This window comes from Pleurodeles waltl, chromosome 2_2 (genome assembly GCF_031143425.1).
Source record: "Pleurodeles waltl isolate 20211129_DDA chromosome 2_2, aPleWal1.hap1.20221129, whole genome shotgun sequence".
Lineage (NCBI taxonomy): Eukaryota > Metazoa > Chordata > Amphibia > Caudata > Salamandridae > Pleurodeles > Pleurodeles waltl.
The window spans coordinates 513,233,985-513,250,501 of record NC_090439.1 but is presented as its reverse complement, the minus strand read 5'-3'; the positions used below and the strand labels follow the sequence as shown (position 1 = coordinate 513,250,501).

At 48.2% G+C, this 16,517-nt stretch overlaps 1 protein-coding gene across 3 annotated transcripts in view; it reads left to right on the top strand.

Annotated features, from left to right (window-relative positions):
- Positions 1-16,517, top strand: part of OSBPL1A (oxysterol binding protein like 1A) — a 1,294,449-nt gene that overhangs the window by 1,001,537 nt on the left and 276,395 nt on the right. For all 3 annotated transcript variants that reach the window (XM_069220031.1, XM_069220033.1, XM_069220032.1), the window contains one exon: positions 3,500-3,597. In XM_069220031.1, coding sequence (XP_069076132.1) covers positions 3,500-3,597 — 98 coding nt within the window. The remainder of the gene's footprint in view (positions 1-3,499; positions 3,598-16,517) is intronic.

The following is a 16,517-nucleotide window of genomic DNA, read 5'->3' as shown; positions in this document are numbered from 1 at the left end:
TGGGATAAACATGCATATGGTTTGCTTTTGACGACGAATGCAGATGGCAGATATGATGCGATACTATTGGACTGCTGCACATAATATTGCAAAATGACTGCCTCTTTGGAGGGCATGATGAGGCATGGTAGATTGTATCGAAACCACAATGGGGATCAGAATTAAAACACAGGAGGGTAAAATTGGCCCATGCACAATTGTAATATCAGTTACGCTCTGTCCTATTCTAATTAAAATCTTACACAATGTTTACTACATCCCACAGAGGTTGTGGCGCATAATTCATATTAGGTACCCTAAATGTTTTTATTGCTATGAGGAGGAAGACTTCTTTCATGTTATTTGGGAATTTCAAATGGTATCTGAGTACCTTAACAGGATGTTCCCTCCCATATTGGAGGTGCTGGCCAGACCAATCAGTTCTTTACCCAGACTGACAGACCACCACTTGGGCTTCTGGAGGGCTTGGGGATTAAAAGAAGGGGTGGTCAAAGGTTCTCATGGACAACACCATCACCATGTGATCATGCAACAAAAGGAATGAAATAGGATCCTGGGTCCTGTGCCAAAAGGCAGTGCATCTTTAGAGTTGGCTGCCTGGTGGGACCCTTGAATGCTAGGGCAGACAAGCACAGCTTCACGTCGATCACAAATGGAACCTACTTTCCAAGCTGGCATAGGGCATCTTCCAGTATTGGAGGGTACCCTGTGTAGATATTTTGCCACTGTCGAGAATGTGCAGTTTCAAAGGTTTTGTGCTTTGTTATTTGTACGTGGACCCTTTCTGGGAGATGCAGTCTGCTGAAATGGAACACAAGACTTGGGTATGCCTTTCCACCCTTCCTCTTTTGCCCCAAGTTTTGCAAAAGATAAGGAAATACTGGCCCAAAGTCATCCTAGTGGCTTTAGATTGAGCCACAATAGTGTGGTACCTGAAACTTTGAGTATGAGCATCTACTATCCATTCATCTCAGCCTACACAATCTACACTTCCATGCATGGAAATTCTGCGGCAGCTGTTAACTGCATTTGGTCTACCACCTGAAGTGTTGGATGTCATCCTCACCACTGTGGACCCTTCCCTAAAGTCCATTTATGACAGGTACTTGGAAAAATATTTGTGGTCGGGTGTGGAGTTTGCAAGGCAGACCATTTACAAGCCAAACTGTTGAATGTTCTCTTGCTTGTTTTGTCTTTTGCACAGCAAGCCCTTGCAGTGGGTGCTATTAAACGTTATTTTTATGTTTACTGGATCAGCCGTCATTGTTCATATCACCTGTTGTCATGAGGTTTATTAAAGGCTTGACACACACATTTCCTCCCAAGCTGTTTGTGATGCAACAGTGGTATCTTAAGGGTGGATGTTTCTCATGTGTACACCTTTTGAACAGCTGCACAGCTACTCGTTGCGCCTTCTGACTTTAGAGGCTGTCTTCTTCATTCCAAACACGTCAACTCAGTGTGTAAGTGAACTTCAGATGCTGTCTGTGCAACCGCCCTACTCCACCTTTATTCCGGACTAACTAATGCAGAGGACTTGGGCAGCCTTTTTGCCTAAAGGTGTGACTCCCTTCCAAGTTGGGCAATCAATTACCCTTCCAGCATTTTTTGTCTCTTCTCACCCCTCAGAAGAGGAGATGCTTCATCTGTTGGACCCCAAAAGTGCTTTACATTTTTACATGGATCGTAGCAAGGAATGCAATGCAGATGATCACCTTTTGTGAGGTTCTCCAAGGCAAATATCTGAAAGCCTGTGCAGCAGAGGATCCTGTCAAGATGAATAGTCATTTACTGCAGGAGTTGCTTCCCCTGGGCAATAAGTGCCTCCCGGAAGGTATGACAACCTATCCTCCCAAGGCCAAGGCTGCTATCACTGCATTGGCATGTGAAGTGACTGACCTTGATAACAATCAGGCTGTGACGTGGGCCTTTTTGTACACGTTCATGAAGCACTTTTGCCTTGATAACCAGGTCTGCCAGGAAGAACATTTCAATTCTTTGGCCAGGCAGCACATTTTGGCTTGAGTCCACTTCACAGAACCTCCACCTTGGGGAGGTATGTCTTTGGTATCCATTCTGAGGCAAGTAATCTGTGGTCATAAGTACCTTTATGAAGAACAAATTGCTTACCTTCAGTAACACTCGTTCTGGTAGATATTCTATCCACTGAAGATGTGTATCTTGTTTTATGGTTCATTTCAAGATGATATCTGTTATGTGGTACAGCTAACATTATGTTTGATTATGTTGTTTTACCAGGTGTATTGTTTTTATCAATATCTTATAAAGCCGAAACCACTACCTGACTGGGCGAGTTGCTACTTTGAAAACAGGACCTCAGTGGGCATCACTCATGACATTAAAACTCTTCCACATAAGCTCAAAGTAAAGGCGACACACTTACAAATATAGACGTGTATGTTGTAGCCTGCTACCAATCTGAATCAGTACTCAGCAGATAAACATTTATATTTGTCTGTTATAACTGGGCACTGGAAATATGCGATTTTGGAACTGTAGTGTTTTCCGTATTATTATCGATTTTCTGCATTTGCCACATAAACCATCATCTTCTCTATGCACAAAAAATGTTTCTAGCTCAGACGGGTGATTAGGTTTCAAAAATGCCACAAGGAATGTTGCTGTGCAGTGGAAAGTCATTCACAAAGGTCATTGTTCTGTTGGTTATTGGTGTATGTGATTGTCAGATTGATACTAATGAAGTGAAACATTTAACCAAATACTGTTAATATATAAAAATGATAAAATAATTAGGGGTGAATGGAACTTGCAGAATTACATAAAAACTCTGCGGGATTCCGCAGATTCCCGCAACCGGGAGAAAAATATGCAACTTGCACTAGACTTTAGTGCCAGTAGTGCAGACCGCACTGAAAAATCAGTATAAATGGCACCATGTGTTGAGCAAGAGCGCACTGTCATTTGAATTGACTTTGCCTCCACTCAAGTAGGAAATCTACTAGTAGGAAATCTGCTTGAGTGTTAGCAAATCTATTCGACCAGCAGCGCTCTGACTGTGACCGGCTGCATTAGAAAATTGCACTAGGGGACGTCAGATCTTTCTCATATTTTCTTGAGCTTCACAGGAGAAAAAATCTGCTATGCGACGATTGGCAGAATTTGGCTGGAACTCCGTGTTAAAGTAACATAGAGTGACCAGAATTTTGCCAGTTCTGAATGAAACATTACACCCACCCTTAAAAATAATGAGGTAATACTATCACAAAACGTGCTGTATTACAAAGCATCAATTCTTTTTTCTTGCTGCATAATTTTGTAAACCCTATCCTTAATTGGTCCTACCATGCGGCTTATTTTGTGGATCATTTTGTAATGTTGCTGCTGATATATATACAAATGAGTTAATCAAAAGACTCTGCTGTTGCATGCTAATACAAAGGTTTTTTTGTGCCAACATGTAGTGCCCACCATAACTATTTTCTCGTAATTTTACATGTTGCTATATTCTGGTCTACAGTGCGTAGCAGCTTTTGCTGTGTCAGCTGTGGCTTCACAGTGGGATCGTACAGGGAAGCCATTCAACCCCCTTCTTGGAGAGACATATGAACTGGTCCGGTAAGCATGTACCTTTTCTGCTTTGGTATAAATGCATTTCCTTCAATGCTGTACGGCATGCAGAGTAAAGGCCTGTTATTTGAACGTTGTATATCTGATATCATTTTGGAGTTGCTGCTGTTGTTGGGTAGAACATGAAAGCACGTTTTTTTAAACCCTTCTTTGATCTTAGCAATCCTATTAGAAGTTTACACAGAGGTAAAAAGGTAAGTCAGAAAATGAGAATATTTTTAATCAAGTAAATACTGCTAAAATGTGTGACGCCTGGCTAGTTATGTCTGAGCTACAGAGCACAAGATGTGAATTTCCGCTCCTGGTGGTGAGGTGAACCTTTGGTGTTGTTCTGTCATGATCATTTCATTTCCATTCCTAGACAAAGATTGTTAATATTGTAGGTACATGATCAGTATGCTTCCAGGCCTCCCAGACTGCTAATAAGTAAGAATGTTTACTCCTCCAATCCGGTGATATCACAAAGTGTGAATATCAGCATTTAGTAAGCTGTCAGTAACTATGCATTTATAAATATTTACATTTAAACTTACATTTCTTTTATATGAGGAAGTTTGTTTCAATGCCATGAATCTGTTTTTTTATATTTTACATTACACCCCTTTATAAACAGAATAGGCCTAAATATATCATGAGGGCAAATGCATTGACGTATTTGAAGGCAAAAAATTAAGACATTAAAAGAGAAAATATTTTGATAGTGACTAAACTATTGTAGAGAACGGAATACTTTTTGAAAATCACCTTCCTAATACAGGCGATTTAATAATAATTGAGAAACCTGATTGTGTGAAGACTAAAACACTAATTGGGACCAACACATGTCTTTAACTGTTTTAGTGTTTTAATTATTTTAAGAATGTAGTTAAACGCTGTATGAATTTATAATAAAATGACGTCGTCAGCAATTTCTCAAGCTTTATTAATATATACATGTAAACCTTATATCTGTAAGTTAATCATGGGAGGTCATGGCCAACTGCAGGCACTTTGTTCGGTAGATTAGTGGATTGGGTGTTCCATCTGTCATTGTTTACCAAATAGCAGTGAAACAGTGAGGCCTTGTAGAATTTCTTCGGCCTGGCAGGCAGCCTGTTAAGGTTTTAACAGCTTGCTGGTGCCCTGGATTGAATTGTTCCCATCAAGGCATTCTGATGTACATCTCTTTTTTGTATCATGTGGTATGTTTTGTGGTTTATACATGTTGCATTACAGCTAACCACACTCCCTCCTTTGATCTGTATTAACATGATGAAGCTATAACGATCAGGTACACAAGAAAAGTGTGAGCAACATGACAAAAGTACATTTGAACAGTGAGAAAGATTTGCCAAGGAAAAATTGTGAAAAGGAAAGCGGAAAAGTGTTACGAAAATGTTTGTTTAGTGTGGCATTATCAAAAGTTAACCATAAACAAATTGGCTGCCATTGTATCATGACATATGAGCATGCATAGGTAACCATCTTCATAGATGGCTGCGATTCATCACGATGCATGCACACCCTTGGATAGCTATAGGTCATTGTTTTTTCTCAAAGAAAAAACTTTACAAAATGGCCACCCAGTTGGGTATGTGGATGCATTGTGATGCACCACTAGCTATTTTGGAATTAATTTATAGTTTAATTTACTGTTCCAAGATAGCCTTTTTTAGACATAATTTTTTTTTTTTATTGCACTTAGGAGCACAAAAGCAAGTGGCCCAGTAGCAGTGTGGGGACCACACAAAAATTTTTATATACATTTATATATGCATGAGTTCCTTTCTTTCCATGCCACCAAACGTAGATCTGGAGTTCCCTCTCGTCTCTCTGAGACAATTGCCTGGATATTTGAACTACATTTTTACAATGTGCAAGGGATGTCACCCCATAAAAAAAGAGGTTTCAAGCTCTTTAGGGACTGTAGCAAATACATTTTTATGATGGATCCCCATCATGTGTGCCTGTGGTGCCTAGGGTCGAGCCACGACTCCAGGGCCTGCGGCGACTGCGCATCAATGAACCCAAAGGCCATCAATGAACACAAAGCAAAGTTTACACTGCCAAGCATAAGAAGTCTTGGACTGTTCTGAGACCTGCATCCAAGGCTTGTTCTTGCTCCCATTCCCGGAGCCAACTGAACAGCTCCAGAAATCGGTCTTCACTGCGCTCCTACTCCTCAGTTAATTGTTAGAAACACTGGAAGTTGAAGTGTGGTGCTTGTTCCATGGTCACTCTTAAATTCACCTGAGAAAAAACTGGGCAGTGCCACCCCTTTTAATCTTTCTCCCAAACTTGGCCAACTTCGAAGGCAATCCTAAAGCTAGGTATGACACAACCTGTATTTCCATGGCCTTCAGCCATGCCTCGTGACTTCAAAGAGCCCTGCACAGCCATGCTCCAGCTCTTTGGATCCCTGCTGCCTCCCGTAGGCATCCCTTTAGGTCTCAAAGAGCCGAGAGGTCTTCCACCTGGGATATTGCCAGTGGGTTCTTCCTCAGTGACAGCTACACCATCCCCACTTGTTTTGCCTCTGACTCTGCTGCTGGTGCTATGAAGCAGGCTGGCCGTGGGCACGCCAATGCCAACTTAGTCACCTGAAGAAGAGGCTTTGATTGTCCTCTCCAGTGCCGGTCTGACCTCAACCAGCATCATGTACGAATCAGCCCACGTCACCGATTTGGGGCCAGATGTAGCAAGCATTTTGCATGGTGCAAACTGCGAAAATCGCAGTTTGCGCCATGCAAAATGCCCATTGCAATGCACATTCACAATTTGCGAGTCAGTACCGACTCGCAAATTGTGAATGCGACTCGCAAATAGGAAGGAGTGTCCCCTTCCTATTTGCGACTCGCATCGCTATGCTAAATTGCTTTGTGACCGCGAATGCGGTCGCAAAGCAATTCGCAGTTACCACCAGTGTCACACTGGTGGTGACCGCGAATGCGGTCGCAAAGCAATTCGCAGTTACCACCAGTGTCACACTGGTGGTAACCCATTCGCAAAAGGGAAGGGGTTCCCATGGGACCCCTTCCCCTTTGTGAATGTTGCCCAAAATGTTTTTTCAGGGTAGGCAGTCGTCCATTGGACCACTGCCTACTCTGAAAAAACGAAACCAAATGGTTTCGGTATTTTTTTTATTTTGCAAATCGTTTTCCTTTAAGGAAAACGGGCTGCAAAATAAAAAAAATAAAAACTGCTTTATTTAAAAAGCAGTCACAGACATGGAGGTCTGCTGTCTTCAGCAGGCCACCATCCCTGTGAGTGCAGGGACTCGCTATGGGGTCCCATTAATATTAATGAGGTGGGTCTTTGCGACCCCATAGCGAATCGCAGAAGGTGTCTGAGACACCGTTCTGCATCCGATTTTGCGAATCGGAACTACCTACAACTGGCCCTTGGCCCCTTGAATTTACCACAGGTTTGCATTCTGTTTTTGGGAATGATTTAAATAATGGCTGTGACCTGGGAGTTGAGTTTACTCAGCTCTGCCAAGATGACAACTGGTACGAGAAATTACAGGATGCTAGTTGCCTTACTACCTCCCCAGAGATGGGTCTTCCATCTCCCCTGATCCAGATACAAAGGAATCTGCCTTCTACGCCATGGTAATGCGGACGGTGGCAGAAGTACTTGACCTCTGGCTTTCCACCTTGAAGGTGAAAACTAATATCTGATAGAGACTTCTAGCTGCAGCTTCCTTACCTTAGAATTCCCTGGCGTCAGCTTGGAATCCGGAGTTTTTTGTGAGCAGTACCCTGCCCGCGCGCCGTCGGACGGCGTCGTTCGGATCCGCGTGCGTCGACCAGCTCCGCGTGCGTAATCAGCGTCGTTGGAGTCGTCTATGACATCACGGTTGTCTATATAGACGCCGTCTCGGCGCGCGTACGTCAGTTCTTTTCCTTCCGCGCCGGTTAAGCGCAGTTTTGGAAAGAGCTACCCTGCTTCGACGGTTTGTCGACGCTTTTTTGACTGTTTGGAGTCATGTCTTCGAGAAAGACAGGATTCAAGCCGTATGGCGCGTGTCATCGCACCATGTCGGTGACGAATCCGCACGAGTTTGTCTTTGGTGCTTGGACAAGGACCACGATTCCACCTCGTGCTCCGATTGTCGGGCCATGGCGCCGAAGGCCTTGAGGGAGCGATCCCTTAAGCTTCTTGCGGCCCGACATTCGTCTTCGGTCGGTGCGACTCCGCGGAGGTCACGGTCTCGCAGTAGGAGGAGGTCGCGGCACCGCTCCCGGAGCCCCAAGTCCTCTTCCTCGCACTCGAGTTCATCGGAAGGTAAGAGGCACAAGAAGAAGAAGAAGTCCAAGCGGACTTCGTCTTCGCCACGCCCGTCGACCGACGAGGCGTCTAGGGAACGTCGACGTTCCGAGCGCGGTTCTCCGGAGCCGTCGCCAGGGTCAACTCTGCGTCTTCCCCCCCCTTTCCGGGGACCGGATCGACCCCCGCTCAAATTAAAGAATTTTACGAGGCCATGCGTCTTGTTTTTGAGCGGGGTGTACCCTCTGGTGGGTCTTCGGGCCCCGCGGGGTCAGCAGGGGCCCCTTCGGATTCGACGCAGGCGGCTTCGGCCTCGGCACCGTTGGGGACCTCAGGATCCGATAACGGATCTGGACCGGCACCGGTTTCACACAGTCGACCTCTTCGGCGCCGGGTCCGACGTCGACGATTCCGCCACCGCCGCCCACCGGTGGCAGCCCCATCCTTATTCCGGATGATCCGGAGCTGGAGCGACGTCATATGATGTCGAATCCGACTTCGACGGAGCCGATTCGGCCCAGATCATTGTCTGAGCATTATTTGGAACAGCCAGACGCAGGAGAGGAATGGGAGGGGTCTGAGGACCCTTTAGAATCAGGATTGCAACAGGGACTGGTATGTGGATCTAGGGGAGGCCAGTGGACTGGACACATCTCCAGATACTGGTATGCTCTCTCCTCCTAATGTGGCTACGGAGGAGGGGGCTTCTTTCGCTATGGTGGTGCGTAAGGCAGCTGAGGTCTTGGACCTAGATTTGCCTACGGTGCCAGTCAGGACAAATATCCTGACAGAAGTGCTTCAGCCGGGGGTGTCAACATCGGAACTGTTGTTGCCCCTCAATGAGACTCTTACAGACGTCCTTCTGGGTACGTGGTCCAAACCCAGCACAGGGGCTCCTGTGAATAGGACGGTCGGCCGCCGCCATAGGCCCGCTCCCAGCGACCCTAGTTTCCTAACACAACACCCCACTCCTGGGAGCTTGGTTGTCCTAGCCTCTAATTCACGTGGTGCCTTCCCTTCCGCTCCCCCGGATAGGGAATCCAAGAGGCTGGATCAGCTTGGGAAGAAGATGTTTTCTTCCTCCAGCCTGGCATTGAGGTCTGTAAACACCTCTTGCCTATTGGGCCGTTATTCCCATACTTTATGGGATACGGTGGCGCAAGTGCTGCCCCAGGTCCTGGAGGGCGTGCGGGACACTCTCACCCAGGCTGTAAAGGATGGGAGAGATGCAGCCAAGTTTACAATCCGGTGTGGCTTGGATACGACCGACTCGCTGGGCAGAGCGATTTCATCGTCAGTGGCCCTTTGTCGCCACGCCTGGCTACGTTACACTGGTTTTTCAGGGGATGTCCAGTCCAGCTTGATGGACATGCCCTTTGATGGCTCTCGCCTTTTTGGTGAAAAGGCAGACTCTGTGCTTGAGAGGTTCAAGGATTCTCGAGCCACGGCCAGATCCTTGGGCCTTTCAACGCCGGCACGACAGCAGTCTGTTTTTCGCCCCTTCCGAGGCTTCGGGAGGGGTGTGGTGCCACGCCAGCCACAATTTAGGCACCGTCCTCAGGCTTCACAGCATCCCGGAAGAGGACGTGGTCGTGGTACCATCAGACCCATTCGCTGGGGTTCACTATAAATGTGCCGAAGTCACACCTGACTCCCTCTCAGAAGCTCTTTCATCGGAGCTGTTCTGGACACAGTGCAGTATCGGGCTTATCCTCCCGATCAGCGGGTTCAGGATATTCAGGTTATGATTCCGATGTTTCGGCCTCTATCCTGGATCTCGGTGAGACAGACTCTGAGGCTGCTGGGACTCGTGGCTTCCTGCATCCTGTTGGTCAAGCATGCCAGATGGCGCATGAGGGCTCTGCAGTGGGACCTGAAGTTCCAATGGGCACAGCATCAGGGAAATCTTACCGATGTAGTTCAGATCTCGGAGAGGACTGCGGAAGATCTGCAGTGGTGGCTAGTGAACTGCGAGTGGGTCAAGGGCAGACCCCTCTCCCTTCCCCAACCAGATCTAACGGTAGTGACAGATGCGTCACTTCTGGGATGGGGCGGCCATCTGGGGGAGGTGGAGATCAGAGGTCACTGGTCTCCGGCGGAATACGGGCTCCACATCAACTTGTTGGAGCTTCGGGTGATCTGGCTAGCATTAAAAGCATTTCTTCCTGTTGTGAAAGGGAAGGTGGTGCAGGTGTTCATGGACAACACTACCGCAATGTGGTACTGCAACAAGCAGGGCGGTGTGGGGTCGTGGACCCTTTGTCAAGAGGCTTTACGCCTCTGGACATGGCTGGAACAGCAGGGCATGACCCTGGTGGTTCAACATCTGGCAGGTTCTCTGAGCGCCAGAGCAGACGAACTGAGCCAAAAATGCTTAGAGGATCACGAATGGTGTCTCCATCCGGAGGTGGCACAAGGACTCTTTCAGCAGTGGGGAGAGCCTTAGTTAGCTCTGTTCGCCTCCGCAGAGAACGCGCAATGTCAGCAGTTTTGCGCGTTGGAGTTTCCAAGGGGGCTATCGCTCGGCAACGCTTTTCGTCGCGAGTGGAGTTCAGGCCTCCTATACGCCTTTCCGCCTATACCACTTCTGCCCAGAGTTCTCGAGAAAATCAAGAACGACCGGGCCCAAGTAATCCTTGTGGCTCCAGATTGGGCACGGAGAGTTTGGTATCCAGAACTCAAAATGAGCATCGGTCCTCCAATCAGGCTGCCTCTTCGGGAGGATCTTCTGTTGCAGCAGCAGGGGGAGGTTCTCCACCCGAACCTGTCAACTCTGCGCCTTCATGCGTGGAGATTGAGCGACGACAGTTGATGGTTTATGACCTCCCTCCCGAGGTCTGTGATGTCATTCTGGCAGCCAGGCGTCCCTCTACTAAGTCGATCTACGCCTGCCGTTGGAAATGTTTTGTTTCTTATTGTTCAGAGAGGTCTATTGATCCTCTTTCTTCTTCTCCGTCTAACATCCTTTTGTTTATATTGTCTCTCGCCCAGCAGGGTTCCTCCTTGGGGACTCTTAAGGGCTATCTTGCAGCCTTATCGGCTTTTCTTCAGTTGCCTGATCAACCATCTCTGTTTAAATCACCTATAGTACAGAGGTTTTTGAAAGGGCTTGTACATCTGTTCCCACCTGTGCCTTTCGTTATGCCCCAGTGGGATCTTAATCTGGTTCTTACCTTCTTTATGTGTGCTCCTTTCGAGCCCTTGCATAACTGTCCTCTCCGGCTGCTCACTATTAAGACAGCCTTCTTGGTGGCAATTACATCTGCCAGGAGAGTGAGTGAGCTGCAGGCTTTATCTTCTAAACCTCCTTATCTCATGATATATCCTGACAAGGTGGTGTTAAGAACTCGTGCCTCTTTCCTCCCCAAGGTGGTGACTCCTTTCCATCTGGGTCAAAATATCACCCTGCCCACCTTCTTTGCACCACCGCATCCCTCTAAGGAAGAGGAGCATCTCCATCGACTGGACCCAAAAAGAGCGTTATCGTTCTACCTTGACCGCACTAAAGAGTTCCGGGTGGACGACCAACTCTTTGTGGGGTACGTTGGTGCAAAGAAGGTTCGGGCAGTACAGAAGCGATCCATTTCGCGCTGGGTCGTTCTCTGTATAAAAATATGCTACGCTTTGGCGAAGAAGCAGCCTCCTGAGGGCTTGAGAGCTCATTCCACTAGGGGGAAAGCTGCTACCACTGCATTGGCACGTTGCGTACCGGTGGTGGACATATGTCAGGCCGCAACGTGGGCTTCTTTACACACGTTTGCGAAGCTCTACTGCTTGGATAGCCAGGTGAGGGGAGAGGGGCATTTTGCCCGTTCTGTCTTGCAGGACTTCCTTGTATTAAAAAAAATAAAATCTCCTTCAGACCCACCACCATGGGTTATAGCTTGGGTATCTATTCTAAGGTAAGGAAGCTGCAGCTAGAAGTCTCTATCAGATGAACAAGTTACTTACCTTCGGTAACGAAGTATCTGGTAGAGACTCTATCTAGCTGCAGATTCCTTACACCCGCCCAAGCCTCCCCGCTCTGTGGCAACTTTTTGCCTTTCTTACAGGCATGATAGTGTTTTTCTCCAAACAGTCAAAGAGGTTAAAAGTGTATTGGTTGGTTCTTCCATGACTCAGGAAAGAACTGACGTACGCGCTGAGACGGTGTCTACATAGACAACCGTGACGTCATAGACGACTCCAACGACGCACGCGGAGCTGGTCGACGCACGTGGATCCAAACAACGCCATCCGATGGCGTGCGCGCAGGGTACTGCTCACAAAAAACTACGGATTCGAAGCTGACGCCAGGGAATTCTAAGGTAAGGAATCTGCATCTAGATAGAGTCTATACCAGATACTTCGTTACCGAAGGTAAGTAACTTGTTCGTCTTGACGGAGGTCCCCCAATTAGGGCAAACATCTTTTGAGCCCCTTCTCTTTAACGAAGGACTGATGGATACATTATTGGGACTTTAGCTAAACCTTACTGTGGCCCCCAGTTAGTAGACAGATCATCAGGTGCCATTGACCTGCTTCTGGCAACCAAGCTTTTCTTTCACAGCACCTCCTACCTGAAAGCCTAGTTGTGCTTCCACTGGCCACAACTCCCCCTGATAGGTAATATAAGTGAATGGAAACATTGGAGAAAATGTGCATTTTCTTCTACTAGCGTAGCCCTCTGATCTGTTAACGGCAGCTGTTTCTTGGGAGGCTACTAACATGCCCTTTGGGATTCAGTGGCACTGGTCCTACCTGGTGAGCCCGAAGATCTTTGCCCTGTACTTTTTCAGGCAATTCAGGATAGTAGTGAAGCTGTCAAGTTCATGATTCCTCATGGCTTGGACACTATCAACTCCATAGGACGGGCAGGCCATAGACAACATCGTTGCTATTCACCACAATGCGTGGCTGTGTTCGACTGGGTTCTCAGGTGATGTCTAGTCCTCTTTGATAGAAATGCAATTTGATGGGACTCACCAGTTCAGGGAAAAAGCTGATTCTTTTTTTGGTGCTTTAAGGGGAGTAGGGTTTCCACTGGCTCTTAGGGCCTTTCTGCCCTGCCTTGCTAACTACAATAGTTCCAACATTCCTTTCCTGCCCTAGCCGAGACATCACTTATTGCCAGTCTGTCCAGCCCCTACAGGGAACCCATCAGTTTTGCAGTAGAGGACATTGTGGCCTTCACTCTGGCGACCAAGGTCAGTGCGCCACCCATGGGATCCCACCAGAAGAACCTCTTTAGCGTGCCTTTGCAGGAAAATAGCTAGCTAGTGGAAGGTAGGATCCACTGATACTTACCAGGTTGACATGCAATCACAAGTGGGTCCTACAGATTGTTTGCAAGGGACACATCTTACCCTTTCTTTCTTCTCTGTCTTACCTTCAACCATCTCCCCAGTGACTGACAAAGGACAATCTCTCTATTTTTTTAGTAGGACGTGCAGGCCCTTTTGACCAAAGGGGTTGTGGAGAGGGTGTGGTGCACGAAGTAGGAGGTGGTTGTTATTCCCGCTACTTTCTGTTACCCAGGAAGGACAGAGTTCTTCAGTCTATTTCAGATCTGCACCCTCTTAACACCTTCCTCAGAAGATGAAAATCAAGGTGCCCAGCTTGTCCCCTTCATCCCTGGAGACAAGATAGTTGCATTCAACCTGCAGGACGCCCATTTCAATATTCCTGTCCTGCTTGTCTATCTATTTTCTGCAGTATGTGGTGGGAGAGGAGCATTTACAGTTCTCTGTGCTCCTCTCTGGTCTAGCCAGTGCTCCACGGGTGTCCATAATAGTGATGGCAATGGTTGTGGTACAACTGCTGCTGTAGTCAGGGTTCCTAGTCTTCTCCTACCTCAGCATCTGACGGTTGAAGGGAGGCTTGCACCAGGCAGTCATCACCTGCCTACGAACTACTGCTTAACTTCTGCTTTAGCTGGGGTTTACTATCTACTTGCCAAAATCACACCTGACTCCTTCTCAGCCACTCCCTTTAATTGGAGCCATTCTTTACATGCCGCAGTTCTGCACCTATCCTCTGGAGCCGAGAGTCCAGGACAATCGGGCTATGATCACAATGTTTCAACTTCAGTCGTGGTGGTGGTGGCAGCACACCTTTGGAAGTCAGCGGTGTCACTCCTACCCTATCTCAGCGGCTGTCTGTTGAAGGCAGGCTTGCACCAGGCAGTCATCAACCACCTCCAGACTACAGCTTTGAGGGTCACTATAAACATGCGAAAGTCACACTGTGGTGGGTCCTATTTAGTTTTTATTGGGAATTAGGAGTTTGCTTAGCTTTCTGGCTTCCAGGTCTGTGCCTCCATCAACTAGCGACTTTTAACCTTTCGGGTGCCTTGGACGAGGTGACCTCGTCCAAGGCACCGGTTCCCGTGTGCCTTGGACGAGGTCACTTCGTCCAAGGCACGGGAACTGGGGGGAGCGCTAGCGCTCCCCCGCTGTGCTCCCCCCCCCCCCCCACCCCCGCCCCCAAGGCAGGGATTTCTCTTTCAATCACGTGGGGGAGGCCCGGAGAGGCTTCAAAGGGAAGGAAATGTATTTCCTTCCCTTTGAAGTCTCTCTGAGCGTTTCAAAAGCTGGATTGCTTGCAATCCGGCTTTTGAAACGCCCACTAGACACCAGGGATTTTATTATTTTTTTGTTTTTTTTAAACTGGCATAAGGAAGCGACCCCTTGGGCAAGGGTCGCTCCCAATGGGGGGCATTTTTTTTGGAAGGCCTTTTCTGCCCCCAGGGGGGGCAGAATCCTCTAGGCACCAGGGATTTTTTTTATTTTTTATTTATTTTTTTAGGTGGGGAGCGACCCCTTAGGCAAGGGTCGCTCCCCTAGGGGGCAAATTATATTTAGGCCATTTCTGCCCCCCTTGGGGGCAGATTGGCCTATTTTGATGAGGCCAATCTGCCCCCAAGGGGAGCAGAAACCACTAGACACCAGGGAGTTGGTTTTTTTTGTTATCGTGAATTTCACGCAAGGGCAGATCGGCCGTTTTTTGCTACGCCAATCTGCCCCCAAGGGGGGCAGAAACCACTAGGCACCGGGGATTTTTTTTTTTGGCGCCAATGTCACGCAGGGGGAGCGACCCCGTAGGCAAGGGTCGCTCCGGGGGGGGTGTTGGGAGGCAAATTTATTTTAGGCCATTTCTGCCCCCCTCCCCCATTCCCCCCCGGGGGCAGATCGGCCTATTGTTATTAGGCCGATCTGCCCCGGGGGGGGGGGGGCAGAAACCTCTAGACGCCAGGGCAAATTTTTTTTTTGTGTTTTTTCTTTTTTGTTCGTTTTTTTAGAGATGGGGAGCGACCCATTAGGCAAGGGTCGCTCCGCTGGGGGGCAAATTGTATTTAGACCATTTCTGCCCCCCTTGGGGGCAGATTGGCCGATTTTAGGTCAATCTGCCCCCAAGGGGGCAGAAACCACTAGGCACCGGGGATTTTTTTTTTGCCGCCAATGTCACGCGGGGGAGCTATCCCGTAGGCAAGGGTCGCTCCCGGGGGGGGGGGGGTTTGGGGGGCAAATTTATTTTAGGCCATTTCTGCCCCCCCTGAGGGCAGATCGGCCTATTGTTATTAGGCTGATCTGCCCCCGGGCGGCAGAAACCTCTAGGCGCCAGGGCACATTTTTTTTTTTTTTTTTTTTTTTTGTTTGTTTGTTTGTTTTTTAGAGATGGGGAGCGACCCATTAGGCAAGGGTCGCTCCCCTGGGGGGCAAATTGTATTTAGGCCATTTCTGCCCCCTTTGGGGGCAGATCGGCCGTTTTTTGCTATGCCAATCTGCCCCCAAGGGGGGCAGAAACCACTAGGCACCGGGGATTTTTTTTTTGGCGCCAATGTCACGCAGGGGGAGCGACCCCGTAGGCAAGGGTCGCTCCGGGGCGGGTGTTGGGAGGCAAATTTATTTCAGGCCATTTCTGCCCCCCCCCCACCCCCATTCCCCCCCGGGGGCAGATCGGCCTATTGTTATTAGGCCGATCTGCCCCGGGGGGGGGGGCAGAAACCTCTAGACGCCAGGGCAATTTTTTTTTGTGTGTTTTTTCTTTTTTGTTTGTTTTTTTAGAGATGGGGAGCGACCCATTAGGCAAGGGTCGCTCCGCTGGGGGGCAAATTGTATTTAGACCATTTCTGCCCCCCTTGGGGGCAGATTGGCCGATTTTAGGTCAATCTGCCCCCAAGGGGGCAGAAACCACTAGGCACTGGGGATTTTTTTTTTGGCGCCAGTGTCACGCGGGGGAGCGATCCCGTAGGCAAGGGTCGCTCCCGGGGGGAGGGGTTGGGGATGGAAATTAATTTTAGGCCATTTCTGCCCCCCCCGGGGCCGGCTGAGCTAGAGGCCAAAATCCACAGGTAGGCACTTTGCAAAAAACACCTCTGTTTTCTGTGAAAAAATGTGATGTGTCCATGTTATGTTTTGGGCCATTTGCTTTTGTGGGCGCTAGGCCTACCCACACAAGTGAGGTACCATTTTTATCGAGAGACTTAGGGGAACGCTGGGTGGAAGGAAATTTGGGGCTCCTCTCAGATTCCAGAATTTTGTGTCACCGAAATGAGAGGAAAAGGTGTTTTTTTAAGCCAAATTTTGAGGATTGCAAAGGATTCTGGGTAACAGAACCTGGTCAGAGCCCCACAAGTCACCCCATCTTGGATTCCCCTAGGTGTCTAGTTTTCAAAAATG